Raw genomic sequence first — 22,191 nt, 5'->3', positions numbered from 1 at the left:
TACACATTACAAAATACACATTTAAAAGTAAATGCCCATCCAGCATCATGTTTATTTAACTTTACTTGATTGTCATTTTGTTTGAGAATTGGATTCTATCCAAGCTATATCAACCCCTCATACTAACGGTAACTTTCTTTTTCTGAAGTTAAAATTCAGATGTTGTCTAATACAGGCTGTCTCCAGTGTGCAAAAGTTGTACTTTTATTAGTATAAAGCCAAAAACAACCCCAAAAGGCAAAGGAGTATTTATATAGACCGAAATGGACATTTCATTTTTCATTTTAATGTATAATATTTTACATTCCTATTTATCCTTGACAGGCATCTTTTTTTCAATCTGTGTTACTATGACTTGGGCATATTTAGACAAGGCCTTGGAGAAGCAGCATGTTTCATATCATGAGTTGCCACGAAACCCCAGATATTTTGGAGGTCTAACATATGTGAGTCTGTCATTCATGATATGCACGACATCTATCATTCAAACAACAGCCCTAACACCTTGGAAGATCTCTCAGATATAGTCAATTCTGTACTGACTCAAAACCAGAAACACTAAATGTTTAATCTGTGTACACCTGTACAATTTGTGTGGAGATATTCTTCTTCCAGAGAACACAGGGCAATGGCATGCAGAGGTTAGAAGTGCTGTGAAGCTCCACAGCCAAGAAGTCTCCTTCTCAGTGCCCAGGTACACAGTTCTGCAAATGCACTGAAGGAGCTTTCCAGAGGAGGAAAACCAGCTGCATTACCTTCTGATAAGCTAGGCTAAGAACTATACTTCCCAATTCATATCGTATTTGTATTTACTTACATACGAACACAGATGACAAGCCTATAAAATTGCCTCTCCTTTTTCTCATCTAGAGAGAGATACAACTTACAACAAACCAGAAGTTAAACAACTATCAAGGTTTACATTACACTATTTAGGATCTCATTTTGCACTCTGCATGTTTAGAAGTTGATTTAGAGAGTCTGAGATACAAAGAAGTCCTAGAAGGAGCTCAGCCAAACAAAAGGCTGAACTAGTACTTCCCTTAAGTAACAAAACACAGAATCTTGTTACTTTCCTCTAAGTATCTATTCTTTGTAAAAAGCTATCTTAAGACAGAAACAACACAGGGCAAAGAGGGAGTGAGGCGATTCCTGGGTGCTGTCATACGGGACACCAAACACTTCAGTGAAGGTTTAAACATGAACACAAGCGTCTTCAGGTTTGCTACATGAAAGAAAGCTGCACCCTTTCCTGATATAATACACATTTGGGAATGCACTGCTGAAAACTCCAACCTGCTATGATACAGATACCCAAACAAAAGTTTATACAAAATCTTACATGATTTCTACAAAACAACCCTCATTTTTATTTCAAGGAAAAGATGATCCATATCTCTCAGTCAGTGGAGCTGCATTCTTTGGAGCAAATTCAAGCACAAAATATGCCAGTTTACACAGTGTAGAACCTGCCTTCCAGAGCCTGTTGCTATCAGCTGTCACTGTACTTCACAGGAAGCCAGAGTTATTTAGAATGAATCAATTGGTAAATTTAGCTTGTTTTTCTGCTTGTGAACAAAATAATTTTAATGAAATTATTTACTTGAAGATCTTCGGTAGAGTATACAGATATATTTCAGCCATAAGCAGTTGTTCTGTGTGCTTCCATTTTCATGAAAGAGTGCTTCTTTGCCCTGATAGGAAGAACATACCTTAACAGAAAACAAGCTAAGAAAGTTCAGTCTTCTCTGAGGAGAGAAGCCATTTATCAGATCGGCAATTTTTACTTACAGCAGTAAGTACACAAAGCAGTAAATGACACAAAGCAGTAAGAATAATATATTTTGACCCAATCAGCTCCAAGGTCTAGTGCTTGAAGAGAAAACTCAGTGTAGTTTTTCATTTCTTTGAAACAGGTTTACAGCTGCTCTGGCTTCAGTATAAGCAATGATAAGAGAATGGAGATGTTGAAATCCCCAACACACTCTGAAGGCTCTAGCTTCAAAACGCTTTTGAAACTTTGAAAAAAGTAAGAGGCCTGTATTCCTCTACAGAAGAAAAGAGAGCACAACTGATTGCAATTCAAAAAACATGAGAGAGAATTGTTTCTGAAGAATGCTGTTGCTGTCTTGGACAACCTGAGAACTCAGGTCCGCTTGTCTTCTGCTGGGTTAAAGTCTGTGGTATGAAACTCAGCTGCTATCTCCAAAATACTGGCAACAATATTTAAATTTGTGAGAGGTTTGATGCAGGCCTGCTGAAGCTTCCGATGTTAAAGGCTGTTACAGGAAAGTAGTTTCCATGTGAACTTCTAGTCACTCCCCACAGAACTCCCCTCAGCAGCTGCATGCTTCATACAGACGAAGCAACTCCGCTTCGGCACCTCCTTCAGACACACAGCACTGCCCCTCGCACAACTCTCGTCAGGAGCGGCTCTACCGACCACAAATCCTGCCGCGCCTCTTCAGCGCACACGGGCAACAAACATACCGACAGCAAGAAGCAGAACTTCATACGTACACTTCGGGGCTCGCCTGTGTCATTTTCAGCGGACTCCAACACCACCAGCCCGCCCGCCGCCGGGGCAGGAGCGACGGGAGCCCAGCCCCTTCCGCCGGGGAGCGGGGGCGGGGCGGCCTCCGCAGCACCGCCCGCCAGCTCTGCCGCCCGCCGCGCCCGAGGAAGCCAGCTCCAGCCCCTCGCCAGGTTCCCCAGTGAGAAACTGTCACGTGGTAAACTAAACTGGTTTATCTAAAAGCTCTGTATTACACGTGATTATGTTGATTCAAGTATATATCCAAATATGGAATATATTTGTCCTCAAGCTTTGAGAAAGGAAATATCTCTGCATATACACTTATCTTTTTTTTTTTAAAGTATTTTTGTCTTTGAGTATAGCACCACCTTGCTGTTATTCTACTTCACTGCTTTGAAAATTTACTTAGTTGGGCTTTTAATTCAATATTTTAATAGCTTGGTTCTGTACTTGTAACTCAACATGGGTGTTAGGACATATTGCATGTTTCCTCTATTATATACCTTTTTATGTGCAATAAACTGAGTCAAAGCTTTGCAAAGTGTCTCCATCCAGATATAGACTAAAAATGCAGCAGCACAAGGAAGGGTTCCACATCTTCAAACCCTTTTGGGGTTTCCCATCTTTGAACCCTTTGGCTACAGTGGATTAACTAGCATTTTCTACTTCAATGTTGCTACACAGTGGCTTTGCCATACCAAGTAACAGACAGAGCCTGTCATTATCAGAATGTTGTTTCTTTTCTCTGGGAACAACCAAAACAACAACTAGAGTAAATATTTGTCTGTATATAACATAAAACGATCTCATGCCAGAAGCTGCTTGCTAGGCTGGAGTAAAAGACTCGGGTAGGAGTCACAGGACTCAGGTGTTTGTCCTACAATAGAAACAGCAGCAACATAAGCTACTTAAGGAAACCAAAGTATTTACAATGGCAAATGTGTTCTCTTCAGTCTTGTATCAAGTAGGAAGTTACATTTAAGGAAAAAAACTGGAAGCAGTTGGAAATGTCCTAGAAAATAATAAAGGAAAAGTGATTCTCAGTTTGCCATTAGGTCCCCTCTTAGCTGTCAACTTCCAAAGATACACAGGGATAACAAAGATGCAAACTATGTAACATGTGGAACATCTTAGCAAATTTCCCAAGTTACTATTGTCAGGATAATTTATCCAGAAACTGTTCATTTCTGAATGCACCTGAACTCCACTTTGCAGATGACATTATTTTTACCTTCCCAACCCCAAAATTTATTTTCGCTACCATATAGTGAAGTCCTTAAAATTCAAAGTTTTTGAGGAAAAAAACACCCAGAAGACTGGAACTGAAGATGATCCTTATATATCAAGCTCACATTGAGGACACTGGAGAAATGTGCATGCTTTTTTAAAATCCGTCTCTCTAGAATTAAAAGCATATTAGAATGACCTTCTGAATTTGGCTTTCAAAGAAAATTCTGACCAGGCATACAACTCACATTTATATATAGAAAATAAATCTAATTTGGCCTCTGCTATCACAAAATCTTTGTTGTATCAAGGAGTCAATTTATACAAGAGCACTACAGTAAAATTCATGATTATTACATTATCTGAGTCAGCCTCACCTTCAACATTATAGTGGTATGAGTATATTCAAAATTTAATTAAATAAGAAATGTTGCTGTGTCTATATGCCATTAGCCAATGAAGAAATATTGTGAAATAAGCCTGTATTCACTGCTTATGTGCGATCTTGGAGCCAGCCCTAATGACTTGTTAAAAAAATAGAGGTCATTTGACCTGAAATATCAGATCAAACAGAACAGATATTCCAAGGGAAAGAAAAGAAAAAAAAAAAAACAAAACCCAGCAGAAATGAGTATACAAAAACCCAACTGATTTAAGGGAATGAAAGCTTTGCCTTCTGACCTTAAAAAAAGTTCTCTCAACTGGATTGCAGAAGTTTCCTTGATAGATTATCAGTATAGGATAGTGGGAAGTATGTTTTATTTGTTCTTTAATAATATAACCCCACCAAGAACACAGCTTATCTTTATTCATAGTGGAATGGCCACAGAACACTCAAAATTTATTTTTTTTTAAAGCCACTTTTTTCTCTCTTTTAAGCATCATAAACCATTCAGAGGTTCTCATAAAACTTCCTCTCTCAGTGTATTTTTCCTGGCCTACTACTCCAAATACAGGCAAGATAAACTAATGAACAGCTACACAGTCCACAGGGGAACACAGCAAATAAGCTAATAAGAATTCCAGTAAAAGCATTTTAAAAGTAATCTGCTAAGCCAGTTCATATCGAAAAAACAGCAAAGATACACTTATTTTGGTCCAGCAATCAATACTAGCTATTTAGACTGTTTGCGGCTGGAATGATGACAAAAGTCTTTACACCAGCCTGTTACCACACCATCAACTATGAATTACTATTTTATGGAATAATTTTCTCCTTAAATCCATTGGACCCTCTTGCCAAGTAAATGACATTGCAACGTTTCCCACGTGGTTTTGTATGTAACAAATCTTACTATGTGACCTCCACAGCATTGATTTTTATTAAACACAGTTCAACAGGGCAAGGACCACACCTACGCTGGTTTAACACTGTTTTAACTGCTACTCTTGTTTTAATGACTTTAGTCTCACTAATGGTATTTTTCAAGATGTGGATGAACAATAAAAGTTAATTACTGAGGAAAAAACAGTGCCTAATTTCACAGTACAAATTCATGCCAGTGCACTAGTCCTGCTTAGTCTCAAAGACAAGAAAAAGATGTACGCTAAAATAAGATTATCCTTTGATTTTCTTATCTTTTTACCCTGAAACACTAACAGCTAAACATCACACTCAAGGAGGAAAGAATTCACTCTGGTGCATATGAATATATACTCTGAATCATCTAGAACATGCTGCACAATTACAATTGGATTGTTTACCTTTAAAAAAAAAAATAAGGTGTCTTCCTCCTCCTTCCTGCTCCCAAACCCCACAACAAAACAAAAGCCAAAATGGAGAGAAAGAGGCAAAATGGGCAAAATGAAGAGAAAGGAAATAATTTATTAGAGACTTCACAAGCAAACTAACGTACATTTATCATCATGTAAGTCTTGTGACAGTTTAAACGTGTCTGGAATCTTTAAGATGAGAAAACTTATACTCTGCCTTAAATACTTTAGAAATGCTACTACGCACAGTTCAAGAGTCCCGATGATTACACTGCTTCTTCCCTCAGCTTGATAATACTTGAAAGAGATGGAACACAAAAGGGACCTGGAACATCACAAAGGCATGTTAAAAGTAAGACCAACCAGAAAATAGTAGTGTTGTGCTTTCTTTTGTCAACTAAATTGAAAGATGCTTAGTATTTAGAAAAGTGCTGAATATCTGAAAAAAAATCTGACTTAATAGATACAGGCTGTATTAATTTTATATTACAGTAAGTTAAACGATAATGTAATATGAAACCCACAAGAAAAATGTAAGTCACTGGCAACAACACTACCTCAGTGCAGAGAACAATCTAAAAAAAAAAACCAACAAAAATGTAGCAGCGATGAATAGTTGGTTAATAGTTCAATTCCAAATACTTCATTGCGAGATATTGTTAGATTTTCTTCTCTATTCAAAAAAGAAAAAAGTAAGGAATGTACAGACTAAGTCAACTACCGATTGTTTCTTATATACCAGGACAACAGTAATCATCAAATGATCTAAAATACTGGTCAACTCTTTAATATTATTAAGAATTGCTCTGCAACATATTTTAACCAATGTATTATTATTATTATATTTAAAGAAAAACCAAGCAGACACCCTCTGTGTTAGCTCAGCACAGCTCCACACACATCAGTGGAATACTTCTAGCTCATACAAGCTAAGGAATTGGACCACAAATTACCAAGTTATATGACCTTTGAGGAAGAAGGTGGAGGCCACCTTTTAAGACTAGAAACCTTCATTGTGTCTATTCACGCAACACAGACAACTCATTGATTTTCTTTTTCCCCTGAAAAGGTGCCCTTTGCTTTTAAAATTACCAGATTAGTTCAAGCTCTAAACCATGTAAACTCCTCCCCACACCTACTCTATACGAAAACTTAGATGTAGTTGAGTGCTACGGGAAACATTGCACAAAAAAAGGATACAACAAGAAAGGATACACTCTGCATGACAGTATTACTGCAGTATTTACGCAGGAATGTTTCTAAAGAAGAACAGCAGAATGTGGTTTAATTTTACTTGATTCTCAGTATTGCATACACATAACTTTATGCTACCTATCAAAAGCAAATATGCCTCTCTAATAAAATACAGTTTGACCCCTTAAGAGATTTAATGAGGGCTGATGAGTCCACCAGCACTAAACTCCATATTCAAAAGTAAATACATTTTTTGATAACTTGAACTACTAGGACAACACCAGATTTTTCTGTCTCATTAATTCTCCTTCAAGTCTTTGCCATTTTAGAGACTCACTTTTTCCATCAGGTCCAAAACCCAATCATGTTTCCATTCAATGCAGGCTTTCAAGTCACTTCTTCCCTATGAAGAAGCTGGAGACCTCTCAACATCAGTTTCTTCTACATAACCTTTCTCCCAAAAAGTTGTATTTTAGCTACAGAAAAAAATAGTCACCCCAAATACTAACTGAAATTTTTGCCAGTCTATCAAGAAAAAGATATTTCAGCCAGCAAGGAGGTACATAGTATTTTTATAAACCGTATGTATTATTTTCCTCTACAAAGGATAAAACCTTTATAGAGAAAACACTAAAAAAATAAAAATATTTGCAATAACATTCATGAATTTAACATGGCTTCTTCCTGTTTAAAAATAATCAAAAGTTTAACTTATGTCAATTTAAAAAATAAAAAAGTTGTTAAAAAATAAAAAAGAACAATAACATTGAGACACAGGATACAGATCAAATTTGAAGTCCCTCAAATGTTTGCATAAACTTGTTTATATGCATATTTATGTTTCAAATGAGATTCTGACACTGTTCTTTCTTACGGACTCAGATTTCTATCATGAAATTTTGCATCGTAAATCAGCATCCATCAGAATATTCTAGCAGGAACAGGAAAACATAGTCATGCAGAAATAGGGTTCAGTTTCATCATTAGTTGGGAAGTGAAATAAATATTTTTAATTAAACCTCATGGATCCCTAGAAATCTGTATTAGTCTATGGCACATTCAGTGATCTTTACATATAAATGGTCAAGGTAAGGAAGAAGTTCTGCCCATGATACATTAAACCAATGACACCAAGGGAACTCATGTAAGAGTTTCAGGTGCACAAATAAGTCTTGCATAAGTACGTGTTTGCTCACTCTAAAAAAAGCTTCTGAGTTGACCATCAACATGATTAATAACCAAATAAGCACCTCGTTATTTTCTTTCTGTAATTCAAGTATTATTTAGCCTGTTTAGCGTAGTCAGAATTAGTTTTAGTGTACAAAATTAGTTGGAAAGACATGGAATTCCTAAAAGAATAAAAGTGTTCAGACTTCATTTATAAGGTTTTCCAATAGCTAAAACACTTCCAAGTTTCTTTTTTGCATTTAAAGAAATGTTAGTAATTTTCTACTTATTAGACACTGGATAAAATAACATAAACACGAGGTTTTTTTCTAACAAGGAAGGAGTAAGAAACAAGACTGAAACATTCCCATAAACCATTGTTCCTAATAGAATACTTTAGCCAAGGCTCATTTGTCTCTTTTCAGTGACCAATACAGAAAAAGGCTGTAAAAGTGATCTTTAATTTGATAAAATAAAATACAGATTTTGCAAACCACAAATCAGTAATTCAAAACAGGAACTAGTAAGACCAAATAGCACCTCAGAAATGAAGGAACCAAGCTCAAATATAATCTGATGAAAAAATCCTCAGACAATTGACAGAACAAGAAACCTACAATTGAAGTAACTGTTATAAATAGAAATACTACCCTCACAACAACCATACTGCAGGGTCTCCAATTTTTAAAAATCCAAAACAGCTGTTCACATCCTTTATTTCAAACTTCTGGTTTTTTTTCCAAAGTAACAATGATCAAAACATCCAGATTAAAAACACATCATGGATTAAGTAGAATGTTTCAGAAGCATTCAGCCTAAGCTTTGAGTTCATTTGGTTTTAGGTGGAGGCATAACCAGTGATTCCCAGCTGTAATCTGTAATTAAGTTAAATGCCCTTTAAATTTGAGCTAGCTGATCTATCAGAGGGTGCAGATTGAGCAATAAGTGCTTCTAATTCTTGCACCAGTTACATCACATGCTAATTTGAGACAGTTCACTACTCAAATGTTTTTAGGCCATGAAACCCCTCAAAGTTAAATTAGAGCTGATTTTGCTTGAGTTAACTCTTATACAAAGCAAATACTTAAGACTAAGCAGTAGTGAAGTAAAGCTATATGATAGGAAATAGAGTTAAATAGTGATTACTTTCTGCTAAAAGTTACTTTCCCATCAAGTTTAGACAATAATGCCAAAAATCTGGACCTATGCATTCCACAACAAAGGAAGCCTTGGTCAACGCAACATTATGTAGCACTTTCTGACGCAATATTCTTCCCTAAATCAGACAAGTTTAAAGGATGCTGCAACAGCACTAAGATCTCATTTTCCAAAGTTAGCAAAGCCAAAGGTCCTTTACAGAGCTAGCAGAAGGGAGTTTATTGCTGAAAACTTCTTCAGGATCACTTTACAATGGCAGGGATGGAAGGGAAGGAGAAGACAGGGAACTCTTTTCAAAGGCAAAACCCCAGAAGATTACTAAAAGGTAAGTGGTCCGATTCCACAGAATTATTCTCCTTAGCTCCCCAGATTAAGGATTAGAAAAACTGACAACTACCCTAGGATATCAGGATTAGGGAAATGGCAGTCTCTGAGTTTCTAAACAGAGGAAGAAGCACCATTTTAAATTTACACCAGCTATATACCTTGCATTCTGGTTTTCTGATATAAGTGCACATTTAAGAAAATAAAATTGTATGGAACATTGCCCCTCCACCACCACTATTCCTAAAGAAGCCATTAAAAAGATAAATAAAAACAAACAAAAAACCCTAACACAACAAATGAATGAAAAAGCCCAGCCTATTTCTTTATTTTTATTTTCAGGCAGCGAATCCATACCTTGTGCAGTGTTCTACTTTTTTCTTTTCCCTTCATTGGCATCCTGTTTTGGCCTAGCTGAACGAGCAAATTGCTGAGATTCTGTTAAGGACTACAAGTGTCAATCATAAACAGAAGCCAATCAAGAAGCAAAAAAGAAGCATTATTTCAGCAAAAGATATCTTAAAAAGTGGCCTTTATCTGTGAATCAGTTCTACTACAGTATTAAATATTATAACAACAGTGTCTATTAGTCAAAGATTAGAACCTCACTGATCTGCAGTACAAAAAATTTTGAGAGCGCCTCTCCAAGATCTTACAATACTAAGTAAATAAGGAGGACTAACCGGGAACGGGTTAGGTGTAAACAGAGTAACTACAGCAGGATAAATGCTTGATATTTACAATCCTCCATCCCAGCATGTTAATTCTGTAACTTTGATGTCTCAGTAGGTATTTGGGAAGAAAAAAAGCTAAAAGGAACAGAGGTTGGGGTGAACAAGAGTACAAAGAAAAGGAAATAAACTATGAAACATTTAAGTGAAAAATAAGAAAGGACTTATAGACAAAAAACAGGGCAATGCAATAAAAAAAGTGTAAAAATCCTAACATGTTAGACAGGCCCAAAAAGTAACTGACAGTTCCAGCTGGAGAAGCGGTCTACATAGAGACTACTGACCCTGACAGGAACATTTCTTTATGTTCCTAATTCTGTAAACACAGGCTTAACCAAGTCAAAAAGCCTACTTAAATACAATGGTCATACAAGCTAAATTATCTTTTGTATTGTGTTTGTGGGATCAAAGAGCTAAGACCAGAGAAGAAAATTTTATTGTCTTAAATAAAGCACATTTACTTTCCTATTTCAGAAGAGGTGCCTCTATATATTTTTCAGTTATCATAAAACAATAGTACACAATGCTATGCTGCCTGGTTTTCTTAAGGCATTTCCTCTTTCCATAGATTTCTAATAAGTAGAACACTATGACAGCAAAACTAGAGATTGACGGACAAAGAATATAATGTAAATGTTTGAAGAAAAAGATACAACCACCATGGGTTTTTCAAATAAGACGTATCCATTTGCTTCTTTTAAAGCTTTAGCAGCTGCTTTTTCATTAGGAAGTCCAATGAAAGCCTGTCCCTTCATACGGCCTTCTTTCATCAAACGTATATCAAACCTAGAGGCAAATTTGAGAATTGGGAATGACTAATGTTTAACCACACTTTCATATTTCACAGTACAAGTATAATTCTCATGCTTCAAGTTGGAGAAATAGCAGAAAGGGGAGCAGAGCCTACAAGCACGAATTATATCATTGGAGACCATTTTGCCTGGGGGAGCCATTTAGTAAAAAGTGACATTAGACTGCAGGATGGCAAATTGGTGTGCAACTGTAGTAAATATGACATATGCAAAATGATCAGACATACACAATCATCCAAACTCTTCATCTGTGTCACTCAGCCAATAAACAGTAAATTTGGTAACGAAAATATAAGGGCAAAATAGTAGGGTCTTCAGACACTGTTCAAAAAAAAAATTATATTTCTGCACTTGTGATAAATGAAGATTTTCAGATGAAATGCATTTTTTCTTTCTACAGAAGCAGAAAGAAAAAAGTAAAGATGACTTTTTTAAATCACAATTTTCACCAGTATTACAGAAGTTAACATAACAGGCTTAATTTTAACCAAGTACCAAATTAACTTACATATTTCGTTCCACTTCTGACTGGAAGTCAACGTATCTTCCAAAAATGAACTTGAGATCCTGAAATTAAAGGGTAGGTATAAGAGGAAAGCTGATAAAAAGCCCTTTTGTTAAATATTTAATTTGCTTGTTTACCTACCTTTTCTTGAACTTGTTTAGCTAAATTCTTCACATATATCCTGCAATTTGGATCACCTGGCTCATAGTTTTTGAAAACAGAAAATTTTTCCATTTCTTGAAGACAGAAAAACAGACATTGTTTCAGCTCATTTACTTACTTTGTATTTTTACTTGAGTATAAAATAACTAAATTTAATATATGATCAATTAATAAAGGAAATATTTATTTAAACTATTCGTTGCAACAAATCAAATAGCTGTTATTAGATAATTTATTCTCACAGTAATACCTTCTCTAGAAAGTTTGTTTTTTTCTAGATCCCTTCTAGAAATAAATTCTGATGGTATTTCATCATCCTCCTCTTCAGTTTCCATTTTATCATTTGAGCTAGGAGCTGGGAAAATCCTTCCAAAGCCTGTATTATTGATTTCTTCTGTGGTTGCATAAAGGTCTGAAATTTCAACACATTATATAAGTGGTTTATATGTTTATTCACAAGAGGATCAACAGCAAGCAAAAAAGTATACTCCTTCAGTAACATTTTAATATAGTAGACTTTGTAAAGCAATTTGAACACATCCTTAAAGAAATGTGTCTTAACCCCTGATATGACAAACACACCTGCTCTACATGGTCCTATAAAATCAACCGTACTACAAATAAAAGCCATGGCACATGCCAGTTAAGGTAAAACTAGCCTGGCTGTTCAAGCCTGTATCCATCTCAATGGTTTATCTAATTTTCATTCAAAGAAACTGGTTATTACTGTAAAGTACCAAGAAACACAGACTGACCATAACCCTATAAGAAACCATCACACCTCATTGCTATTATCGCCCAGCATTTTTATAGTAGATAATCAGTGCATCACAGAGAAGGAGCTGGCAATCACTTGAATGCTGCTCTCTAAGAGCTGGAAAAGGAAAATCTGAAATTAGCCTGATATATTCAATTACACTATGTAATACTGAGAATGCATTTGTAACATATATGCTAAAAACACCTTAACATTTAAAAGAGTGCAATTCACCATAAACCCACAGATGACATAGGAGAGAAAGAGACTTTTAAAATCCTCTAGATCCTTTACTGTACCAAAACAGAGTTCTGTGCTTTAACATGGGAAAAACAGCAAATGCAGACAAGATGCAAGTTGGTGTTCTTAAACAAACCCTGATGTATACTATTTCTGAAAGCTCCAATGCAAAAGAAGAAAATAAAAGAATTCCCTGGCCTAAATTTCAGCAGCTTTCTACACACTGAAACCACATGAATTTAATATTAAATACATTTGAATTATGAACTCTCTTACCATTTCTTTCTTCTTTTTCTGAGTTTATCTGAAGAACAGCTGGGATGTCAGTAGTAATATGGAACTCGATTTTTTTATGACCTACATGCTGTGGCTGCTCAAAGACATCTGAAGGTGACAGTGTAGGGTGCAAATTACTGTTTAAGACAACAACATGTTAATTAAAGATTCACACACTGATGAATGCATAGCCAAATACAAGATTTCTTTCAGACATTTTATGCTATTGTTTACCACAAATACATGACTTCTCCATGTCATAAATTTCACCCAATACAGTTCAAGTTGATTAAAACACTGCAAATACAGTAGGTATGGCTGGCAGTGAGAGCAAAAACAAGAATTACATACCACATTACAGGTTAGACAGGCACTTATGAAAAACTTTATCAGTAACTTAAATACAAAAAATAACTGGCCTTGCTGCTGCTCTTACATAGTATATAAAATATACCAAATTTTCAAAAAATATAGCAAATCACTTGGAGGAAGAAGGCTACTAGTAAAAATGCATTCACAATTGATCATCACTACATAGAAATATTACACTGGTGTCTACTGTGCCATAGTACTGCATTTTCAAAAACCAAGCTTATTTTAAACCAAATCAGTTTTTATCCTTCCAGTACCATCCTTTTTTTTATTATTTTAAATACTTATTTTAAGAAGTATCCCAAACAATAAATCCAGATTGCTTCTGTCAGGGCTGTGATATGAAATTGTTTCTCTTTTTTATGAAAAAGGGATTTTTATTAGTTTGATAGCAAGAGAAAGACAGAGCTTGAACCACGCACACTTTACAGATTAAGGTTCTTGAGCAGACTTGAGTTCAAATTATATGAAAATTTGGACCTTTAGAGCAATAAAGCCAAGCATGAGGATAAAGGAAAACCAACTCCACTACCAAATTTACGTATCAGTGAAGAATGCTTGCTTTAAAGCAGTAACACTAAAGCAAACATGATACTGAGAATGCCATTTAGTAAAAGGAATAATCTTCTGATAAAGTGCAAAAACCACAGAAATATTACAAACCTGTGCGGAGTACACACGGGAACATTCAATAAGTCTTTAATTCTTTGCTTTTTTCTAACACCACGCCTCTTTGTGTTTATTGGTCTTTTAGGCTGAAGGGTTGCTAATTCCATCAACTTGGTCATTCTATTTAAAAAAAATATTTAAAAAGAACCAGTGGTTTACAGTTTATTTGAAAATACTCATTTTGAAAAGCCTTCCCCCTTCCTTAAGGCCCTCGAAATACAACTTTTCAGAATATGGTTATAAATCTAGCTACCTTACGACTGAAACTACATTAATAAACTATAACACATAGCAAATGGATATACACAGAGCACTTAAATGACCGATCAACATCATAGTGAGTTCAATGATGCCCCTTCCTTCCCCAGGCATGCACCCCTTCCTTCCCCAGGCATGCACCCCTTCCTTCCCCAGGCATGCACCTGATTAGGACATCAAAGCTGTAGAAACGCTAAGAAGCCCCAAGCTGAACCTTTTTTTGTAATACTATTTCCACTCAACAGGAGTGCCTTTTTCGAAATGCATGTATTTTTCTGAATATTGCATAGGGACTTTCTGATTTACTTTTCAGTTTAAATAGCAAATAAAATTGCTTATTCATTTAATATTAAAGATTAAAAAAAATAGCTATGATGTAATTCAGTCCCAAAACTGCAAGAGAATCCTCAGCACACACAACCTCCCATTATTATTACTCCTAGCAATACACACTGATGTACAAAGAACATTTTGGAAGTCAGAGTGCACATATGATTCAGGCCGAGTAGTTTACTCAGTAAAGATGTGGAAAAATGAAGAATCAAGAAAAAAACCTAATTATTGCTTCCTTGTATCTGCACTCTCTCTTCATTCTGAGTTTTTGTTTTGTTGGGTTTTTGGACATTGGAACAAATTATAATTTGCATACCATTTGGCCATTTTCCTTCTCTTACTGTGATTCAAAACACCACTGTCCTTCTGTTTTTAAGTCACTCTGGAGCTTCCTTAAGCATCTGAAAAGATTATCTATATACTGCAAATACTAACAGATTCCACCATTTGCTGAACTAGAAGCTAGAAAAGTAAGAACACCACTTTAAAAGAGCCCAAAAGCTGGCAAATGACTGTAAAATGCATACCTCTCCTTTTCCTCCTCATTATCACTTTCATATTCTGATTCATCTCCACTAGATAGTTGCTCTTCCTCCTCTTCAGGCAAAGGAGGCTCTTCAGGAGGCAGTGGTGGGATTGGAGGAGGTGGCACAGGCACTGGTACATACTCTTCATACTAATTATGGGGAAAAAATTAAAGTAACTAAACCTTTTAAGAAAAAAAATTGCCTATCTTGTTTTCCTTTACATAATAAAAACAGACAAAGCAATAAATCAGAAGATGACAAGAAGCATTTTTTTGAAGTATGTTTATAGGGATCTAGATGCTATTTTGCTAAATTACTTTACTAATGAAAACTTTCCACAAGAAAAAAAGATTTGCTGTTTCCTGAAGTGTAACAGTAAATGTTTTCATTCTTCTAATTTGAGGAGTTAAAAAAAAAAATAGCAACCATGGCCCCGGGTTTTTACTTTGCACTCAGCTTTAAGGACTATCCTGAGAAGAATATGGTCAAAACATATGGGAGGAGGCCTAAGCTCCCAAGCCATCTCAGTTTCTACACTGAACCTTCCACCACCTATCAAACTTACATTTCTATTTCTGTAAGGAGTGAGGATTTCATGAAAGGAATCAGTTTTTTTCATTGAGACTGCAAAAAACACAGGTAAGGAATTCCCTATGTACAAAATCATCTCCAGCCCCACTTTCAACAATCTTACTACACTTAATAGCTACTTTTATGTACCATCAGTTCCATAAGGCACTGACGTCTTCTGGCATTAGAAATACTCTGTGCCCTTTAGAAACTGCTCTAGGAATTTCAAGGACTGGCTTCTCACCTTACTACTCTTTTTTGCATGACCATTAAATTCACAGTGCTTAACCTGGCCCAATACCAGGCAACGAATAAAATTATTCCCAGGAAAATCAGTGTGAATTAATTTGATAGATTTATTTCATAGTTTTCTTTACTAGCTAGCTCCCCTGTTATTAGAAGCAGGTGTTCTGTTAGGGAAAACACAAAGCGTAGTGGAGCACAACTTCACTATATCCAAATACTGTAGCTGTCACTATTAATGCAAGTCCTCACTTGCTCCATCTTCCACTGGCAGGCAGTTAAACCACTATCACAGCAACAGAGAACTGAGACCACAGAGCTGGTATTTCTATTTCCCTTCAGAAACAGCTCCCCCTAAGCCTCTGCCAGTTTCCTTCAACCCTGCCTCTTTCCAAAAACATCCTGGAGACAGAGCAAGTTAAATCCAAAAGCGCTGTATAATCTCATTAACAATCTGAATCTAATCAGAACTCCAAAGAAACACACAGCTCAAAGAACTGAACACATCTTTGTAAGGCAAAGGGCTAATGGTATTATTTATTTCCTGTATCTGTACTATGATGCTGTAACCTCCCTTTTTTTTATACTCAACAGTTTGAGATATTCCAGTGCTACTGTCATACATGTACATTTCTTTGTTCCAAATATAGTTAAAAAGATTTCTTTAGAAGACAAACATGCACATCTTACCCAAAGAAATGCAGCAGTATTTGCTATCCTCTAGAAATTTCTCTAACTTTTAGAAGTTTGAACTTAGATCTCCTACCACATTGCTAACATTTTAAATTGTGAATCTGTTTTACAGTACTTAAAACATATACTAAAAAAGTTACCATGGGAGGGCGAGCAGTAATTGGTCCAAAAGGTGGAGGAAGATTCATTTTATTCATAAGATGAAGTACCTGAAATGATTCAAGATAAGTAAGATTTTCTCTAAAAAAATAAATAAATGAAAATAGTTCCTTGCTAGGTATCATAGCCGATAACTTCTGGCAGGTGTAAATCAGCACAGTTTTAATGAAGACACAACTACATTGGTTATTAAACAATGTGAAAGCCTGCACTTAAGATCCAACACGAATGGTAAATATGAGCAACACCCTAAAAAGGCTGATCAAAAAAAATAAAGCATCTTCTCAGAATGAAATTCCAAGTACTCAAGTCACATCTAATTAGGAAGATAATACCCAGTTAAGTCTTCAGTGTCAATGAAGTTACTTCTGGTCAAGGAAATCTTATTATCTCAACATAATAAAAATTAATGTTGGTTAACACTATCACAGGAAAACTAACTTAATATTTATTATGACAAAAATTATTTCCGTGGATAATTAAAAGAGGAAAAAGGAGATGTTTTTATATTAATCTTTCTTTTTTTGCTGTTTTTTTACTTACCTGGACATAAAATTTGGGCACGCTGGCCAAGGCATTTGCTATATTTGCTAGAATTGTACTTGAAGGTGGTGGATACAAATATTTGAGGCAAGAATTGATGGGAAATGTGAGGCTGAGGAAAAAAGATTTTAAAAAGACATCTTAACACCATTGCCACATAACGACTGATAATAATTAATGATTATTAGAGGTTTAACTATTCATTACATCTGAAGTATCACTGAAATACTATTATTTCCCGTAGAACAGTTTTGGGCCGCTTACATTATGTCTTTAACATCAGGAAGCAGTCCCCTAATTCATGACAGACTTACTGGGCTTGGGCATAATGAAAGTACCAACACATGCAGAAAGCCTAAAGCACACAGAAACAATCAACATGTCAAAAACCAAAAGCACAGCATAGCACGCTGTACAAACATCATAAACTCAATGCTCAAAGTGCTGGATTTATTAGCCCAAAAAGAAATTTATTCTTCATGTATGCAAAAATGCAAATGGGAGAAAAAAGAACAAGAAACCTCTGGAAAAAAAAAAAGTCAACAGTATTCTGCTGTTAACACTGGGACAACCTACCCAGTCCTCAAACTCTTCCTGAGAAAGCAATGCATAGTGCTAGAAGGCCAATATGCAATCCACAACTTCACAACTCAAAGCACCAGTCACTACTCAGCTGTGAGGGTTCTAAACTTGAAGAACTAAAATTTCATCTTTATGACAATTCCTACAGCTATGCATGTAGAACACTAGCAGACTATGAAACAAAACAAGAGAGAACGCAGCATACTACATTCTCTCTTGTTCAACAGTGCATAACACTTATTTCAAAATAAACTGTAACAGAATAAAATAATTAAAACAAAAAAAAAAACGCTAACCCATGGTTGGGTGCAATTCCATTCTCTATTTTAACACAGCTTGGTTCTTTCTTCTCTTCTTCTTTCACTGGTTCTTCTGAACTGAAAATTAATTTAGCATTAATTAAAACAGGGCAAAATTTAAGTGCCTTACATAATATATGAAATATGTTTAATCTCATCTATTTAAAAAATGTAAGAAATAGATTAGTATAGTATTTTTAACATCTTTAATCAATGGCATTACTACAGCCATTATTAATTCTTAAGAATTAATACATGTGGATAATTATAGTAGCCAGACTTCTAAAATAAATATTTATGCAGATTTAAGTATGTCTCCCTATATTCAAACACTTCTGACTTAAATCTACTAACAGGAAAAGAACTAAAATTATTTCATGCTACTCTCTGTTCAGAGACTGTATAAAATCAAAGGTATTAAATTACTGATTTGTTCATATTCAGAGAGTGGAATAAATAACTTAAAACCTCTATAGCTGATTTTAATTAATCACTATCACATAGCTTCTATCACTTACGTTACATATTACAGAGGTAAACTTAAAAGCCTAACTATGCAACTTATTTTTTTAAGTAAGTACTTGACAGACAATTGAAACCCAAACTATCACAGTTCTTGGTCACACTAGCATTAGGATTCATGGACTTTTTTTAATTTTTATTTTTAAATATTACATATTCTTTAACTATTTGAAGAGAGACTTAGACAGCTTTATGGTTGTTCTGCTCATGCTTCAAGCTAGATACAGGCAAATCAGCTCCAGTTTAGAAGCCAGTGGCTATAATAGTATAGTCTTATACAGTTATACTAGCAGGTGTCAGTTCTGCCTGACTCTTGATTAGATTAGAAAGAAACATCAGGAAAGCATTGCCTGCACTATTTAACAGCAAAAGAAAATTATAACCCTGACACAAAAAGTAAGTAGAAGAGTCTTTTTTAAACACAGGGAACCTGTGCAACACAGAGGTCAGCTTACGCAGACTGGAGTCTTGCTCTGTAAATGAGAACAGGACCATCTGCTGATTAAAGATATCAGTAACTATAGGAAAAAGGATAGTGATTATTTCATGATGATACTGAATGAAACAATACTAATGGGAAGAATGCAATCACTTATCTATAGATCTGAACCTGACTGTTAACACTTCTAAATGGTTAAAATTTATCCTTTGACTTAACAGTACTAAGAAAGTATCATGAATATGGAATTTCCTTTCCTTGACCACAAACATAGAAACTAAATTATTATGCACATACCTTTTACACTCCTCTGAGACAGAAGGCTGGCTAAGTACCTGCACATTATCTTGCTCCTTCGCAAATTCAACAACTAAGGTGTGACCTAAAAGCTTCAGCTGATGCAGTCTTGACAAAGCCTTCAAACAATTATAATAGAGAAAAGAAAGAAAGGGAAGAGGAAAAACATCAGAATTATTTCAAAGCATAACTGTTTTTTCTTTGGTTGGTAAACTAGCCATCAGATGCAGTCACAACTGCCTTAAGCCAGGTCTGTGCCACTACAGACACAGGTAGTTCTACACCGTTCCTGCCTTCAAAGCCCTGCTTCTAGCAGCCTCTTTCCTGCTAGCAGGAAGGAAAAAGACGAGGTTGCACAGCTAGAACCATTGCAGAGACTCAGGTCATCTGAACACAGTAGCTCTGAGACTGCAGCCTTAACAATGATACTTATTACATAGCCTAGTAAATCTCTGATTTCAAGTAACCAACCTCTTGCTCATGAACTACAAACATGCTGAAGTCCACTAGTAATAGCTGGGAATTTTAAAAATCAAGATTCTTAACAGTGACTCTAGGAAGCTCCCACATTCTCCAAGTCCAGACCCTGATAGGCTGCTAACGACTGACACAAAGGAACCTAAAAGGAACCTAAATTCACCACTGTTCACCTCACATAGTCTTTGTAGCTTTTAGTAGTACTTTACAGCATGGCCTAAAAAAAAAATAAAAGCAACACCAAAAAAAACAGGGCATAAGAGGGAAATTCAAGACATAGGCTTTTCACCAGATGCATATTTAAAAAGCGTTATTAGTATTACCTTTTTGGCATCCATGTCCCCCATTAACATGGTAGTTTTATTTTTCTTATTAAAGTTGGTCATTCAAGGCAGTCTTGAACTGTGTACATCACTTTGTCTGAATTTTATGGCAAACATGCAATTATGCAGGAGACAAGTAAATTATGTTTTGTTTATATATAAATACACACAAACCCTTGACAAGGCCCTGATCAGTCTCAACTCATGTAAGTTTGCCATGCCAAGTGACAGGTTGGATCAGATGACTTCCACAAGCCCCTTCCAACCCACCTTTCTTATGCCTCTACAGAAGTGTTTGTTTTATCAAAAATCTTTCAAGCACCTCTTGAAACAGAACTTTAATACTACATTGCTCTGCATTTTTTTCCCCGACACTGAGTACTAGATGATGGGTAAAACATTTTAGAGCACAACTGGCAATTCAGAAAAGTGCTTTGCTAAAACATTCAATAACAAACTCAATACAAACCTTCACAGCTGCATTTTCACTCGGAAACGTAGCAAAAGCAGTATGTTTCTAGAAAACAAACAAACAAAAATTGTCATACTGAATTCCAATCAAAAAGGTAAGAAACTGCATGTAAAACATATACCCACAAGTAATTCATAAGTTCAAGTTTACATATTTGAAAGCTTCCAGATAGTAGTCATCTAACTCCCATGTGGGGCAAAGGTGAAGGACTAGAGAACATTTTTCTTAAGAATTTAGGACAAGCACCTCCTACAGTCAAAAATTAAGATAGGAACTCAGCAGTTTGAGGAATACAGGAAAACAGTATTTCTTTTCTGGTAAGGAAAAGCCATCCTAAACTGCAAGAAAGTATGTATTGATAAAGAAGTTTAATCGTTTCTTCAAAAAAAGGAAATTTATTTCAGCATGTCTCAGCAGAACTTTTTCATGTGAGCAACTCCTAAAAGTAATACTTTTCCTGCTACAAAAGTCGTAACTATTGTTGTGCTCTGAAAGTTTGGACGGTTTCTAACTAACATTTTCCCTTACTTTTTAAGTGAAAAAAAAAAGAAAATTACGCTTTCCAAATTAGATCAAATCCTCACAGAATACACAGTTCATCTCAAATTTGTTTTTACAAACTTTATTACTTCATTTTGCCACTACATGATTCGGTATTAAAACCCCAGAACATTAATACTGTTATAAGAGCAGCTATCAGGAAAATCATTGTAATGACGTCAGCATTTTTAATATGCTATAAAAAGCATGACCCTGATACAAGATGCAGACATCATTTTTCTGCAGTTCTGCAGGAATACAAGGCTCTTTCCAAACAGCATTAATCACCAGACAGATACTCCTATGTTTTTGTAATTTGGAGGAAGAAAAAAATAAAACAAAATAAAGAACTCAAGAGACAGACCTGTGAAACTGCATCCCCACGCCTACCAACAGACCTTTCTGCATTGCCTTTCCACAGCCTTACTCCTAACAACAAGCGAGGCCAAAGCTGCGTCCAAGGGCACAGGACTTGCAGCCGGCAGGGAGACGGGACCCCCGTGTCAGACGCTCTGCCGACCGCCCCGCCTCGGCCCAGCGGTGCTCTCCCGATGCGCAGGGCCACCGCGCCGCAGCCCGCTCCGCCCCCGCTCCGGCCCGAGCGGGGAGAAGGAAGAGCCCTGACCCGGCAAACACGCTCACCCCTCCCTGCGGCCCGCCCCGCAGCCTGAGGCACGACAAACGGCCCAGGGCGTCGGCAGGTCTCTCCTCCCGCCCCCGCCGCCCGGAACCGCCCCACGCCCCGGCCCTCACCAGCCGCCCGTGGTCCGACAAGACGCGCACAGACACCGCCCCAAAATGCTTCAGCAGATCCTCCTTCTCCACCGCCGTCAGCTCGGCGGGCAGGTGCCGCACCAGCAGCGTCCGGCCCCGCCGCCGCGCCACGCCGGGGTGAGGCGGGACGCCGGGGTGAGGCGGGCCGGCCCCCAGCCCCACGCCGGCCGCCCGCGTCTCCTCACAGCCCGGCGCCGCCATCGCAGCGCGCAGAGCCGGGGCGACAGCCGCGCGCACCCGGAAGCAAGGGGACAAATCGCGCGAGAGCGGAGGCGGGGGCTTGGGCCTCGGGCCTCG

The 22,191-nt window shown here is 36.7% G+C and overlaps 2 protein-coding genes and 1 long non-coding RNA gene across 10 annotated transcripts in view; 1 reads left to right on the top strand and 2 right to left on the bottom strand.

Moving 5' to 3' along the window:
- The window catches only part of LOC140654992 (pancreatic alpha-amylase-like), a 10,826-nt gene extending 8,014 nt beyond the window's left edge, over positions 1 to 2,812 (bottom strand). Inside the window, exon 1 of one of the 4 annotated variants that reach the window (XM_072868978.1) lies at positions 2,491 to 2,812. The gene's annotated coding sequence lies outside the window, so the exon portion shown is untranslated. The other 3 variants (XM_072868977.1, XM_072868979.1, XM_072868980.1) reach the window with 3 other exon arrangements.
- The window catches only part of RNPC3 (RNA binding region (RNP1, RRM) containing 3), a 22,326-nt gene extending 231 nt beyond the window's left edge, over positions 1 to 22,095 (bottom strand). For 2 of the 5 annotated variants that reach the window (XR_012043595.1, XR_012043592.1), the window contains exons 1-16: positions 21,874 to 22,095; positions 20,578 to 20,625; positions 19,309 to 19,427; positions 18,048 to 18,128; positions 17,170 to 17,281; positions 16,608 to 16,676; positions 14,962 to 15,110; positions 13,838 to 13,963; positions 12,803 to 12,939; positions 11,780 to 11,941; positions 11,509 to 11,603; positions 11,371 to 11,429; positions 10,704 to 10,836; positions 9,677 to 9,749; positions 6,001 to 6,735; positions 5,724 to 5,801 (exon numbers count right to left, since the gene is read on the bottom strand). Coding sequence is in view for 1 of the 5 variants with exons in the window: in XM_072868975.1 (XP_072725076.1) it covers positions 9,690 to 9,749; positions 10,704 to 10,836; positions 11,371 to 11,429; positions 11,509 to 11,603; positions 11,780 to 11,941; positions 12,803 to 12,939; positions 13,838 to 13,963; positions 14,962 to 15,110; positions 16,608 to 16,676; positions 17,170 to 17,281; positions 18,048 to 18,128; positions 19,309 to 19,427; positions 20,578 to 20,625; positions 21,874 to 22,095 (1,572 nt within the window). In the remaining 4 variants the exon portion in view is untranslated. Of the gene's footprint in view, positions 1 to 5,568; positions 5,802 to 6,000; positions 6,736 to 9,676; positions 9,750 to 10,703; positions 10,837 to 11,370; positions 11,430 to 11,508; positions 11,604 to 11,779; positions 11,942 to 12,802; positions 12,940 to 13,837; positions 13,964 to 14,961; positions 15,111 to 16,607; positions 16,677 to 17,169; positions 17,282 to 18,047; positions 18,129 to 19,308; positions 19,428 to 20,577; positions 20,626 to 21,873 lie in introns of those variants that run through there. The other 3 variants (XR_012043593.1, XR_012043594.1, XM_072868975.1) reach the window with 3 other exon arrangements.
- Positions 22,055 to 22,191, top strand: part of LOC140654993 (uncharacterized) — a 65,764-nt gene continuing 65,627 nt past the window's right edge. Inside the window, exon 1 of the long non-coding RNA XR_012043596.1 lies at positions 22,055 to 22,191. This is a non-coding gene — a long non-coding RNA (uncharacterized lncRNA).

The sequence above is a fragment of the Ciconia boyciana genome, chromosome 7 (genome assembly GCF_034638445.1).
Source record: "Ciconia boyciana chromosome 7, ASM3463844v1, whole genome shotgun sequence".
Classification (NCBI taxonomy): Eukaryota; Metazoa; Chordata; class Aves; order Ciconiiformes; family Ciconiidae; genus Ciconia; species Ciconia boyciana.
The sequence above is the reverse complement of the archived record's forward strand: the minus strand, read 5'-3'. Positions and strand labels throughout refer to the sequence as shown.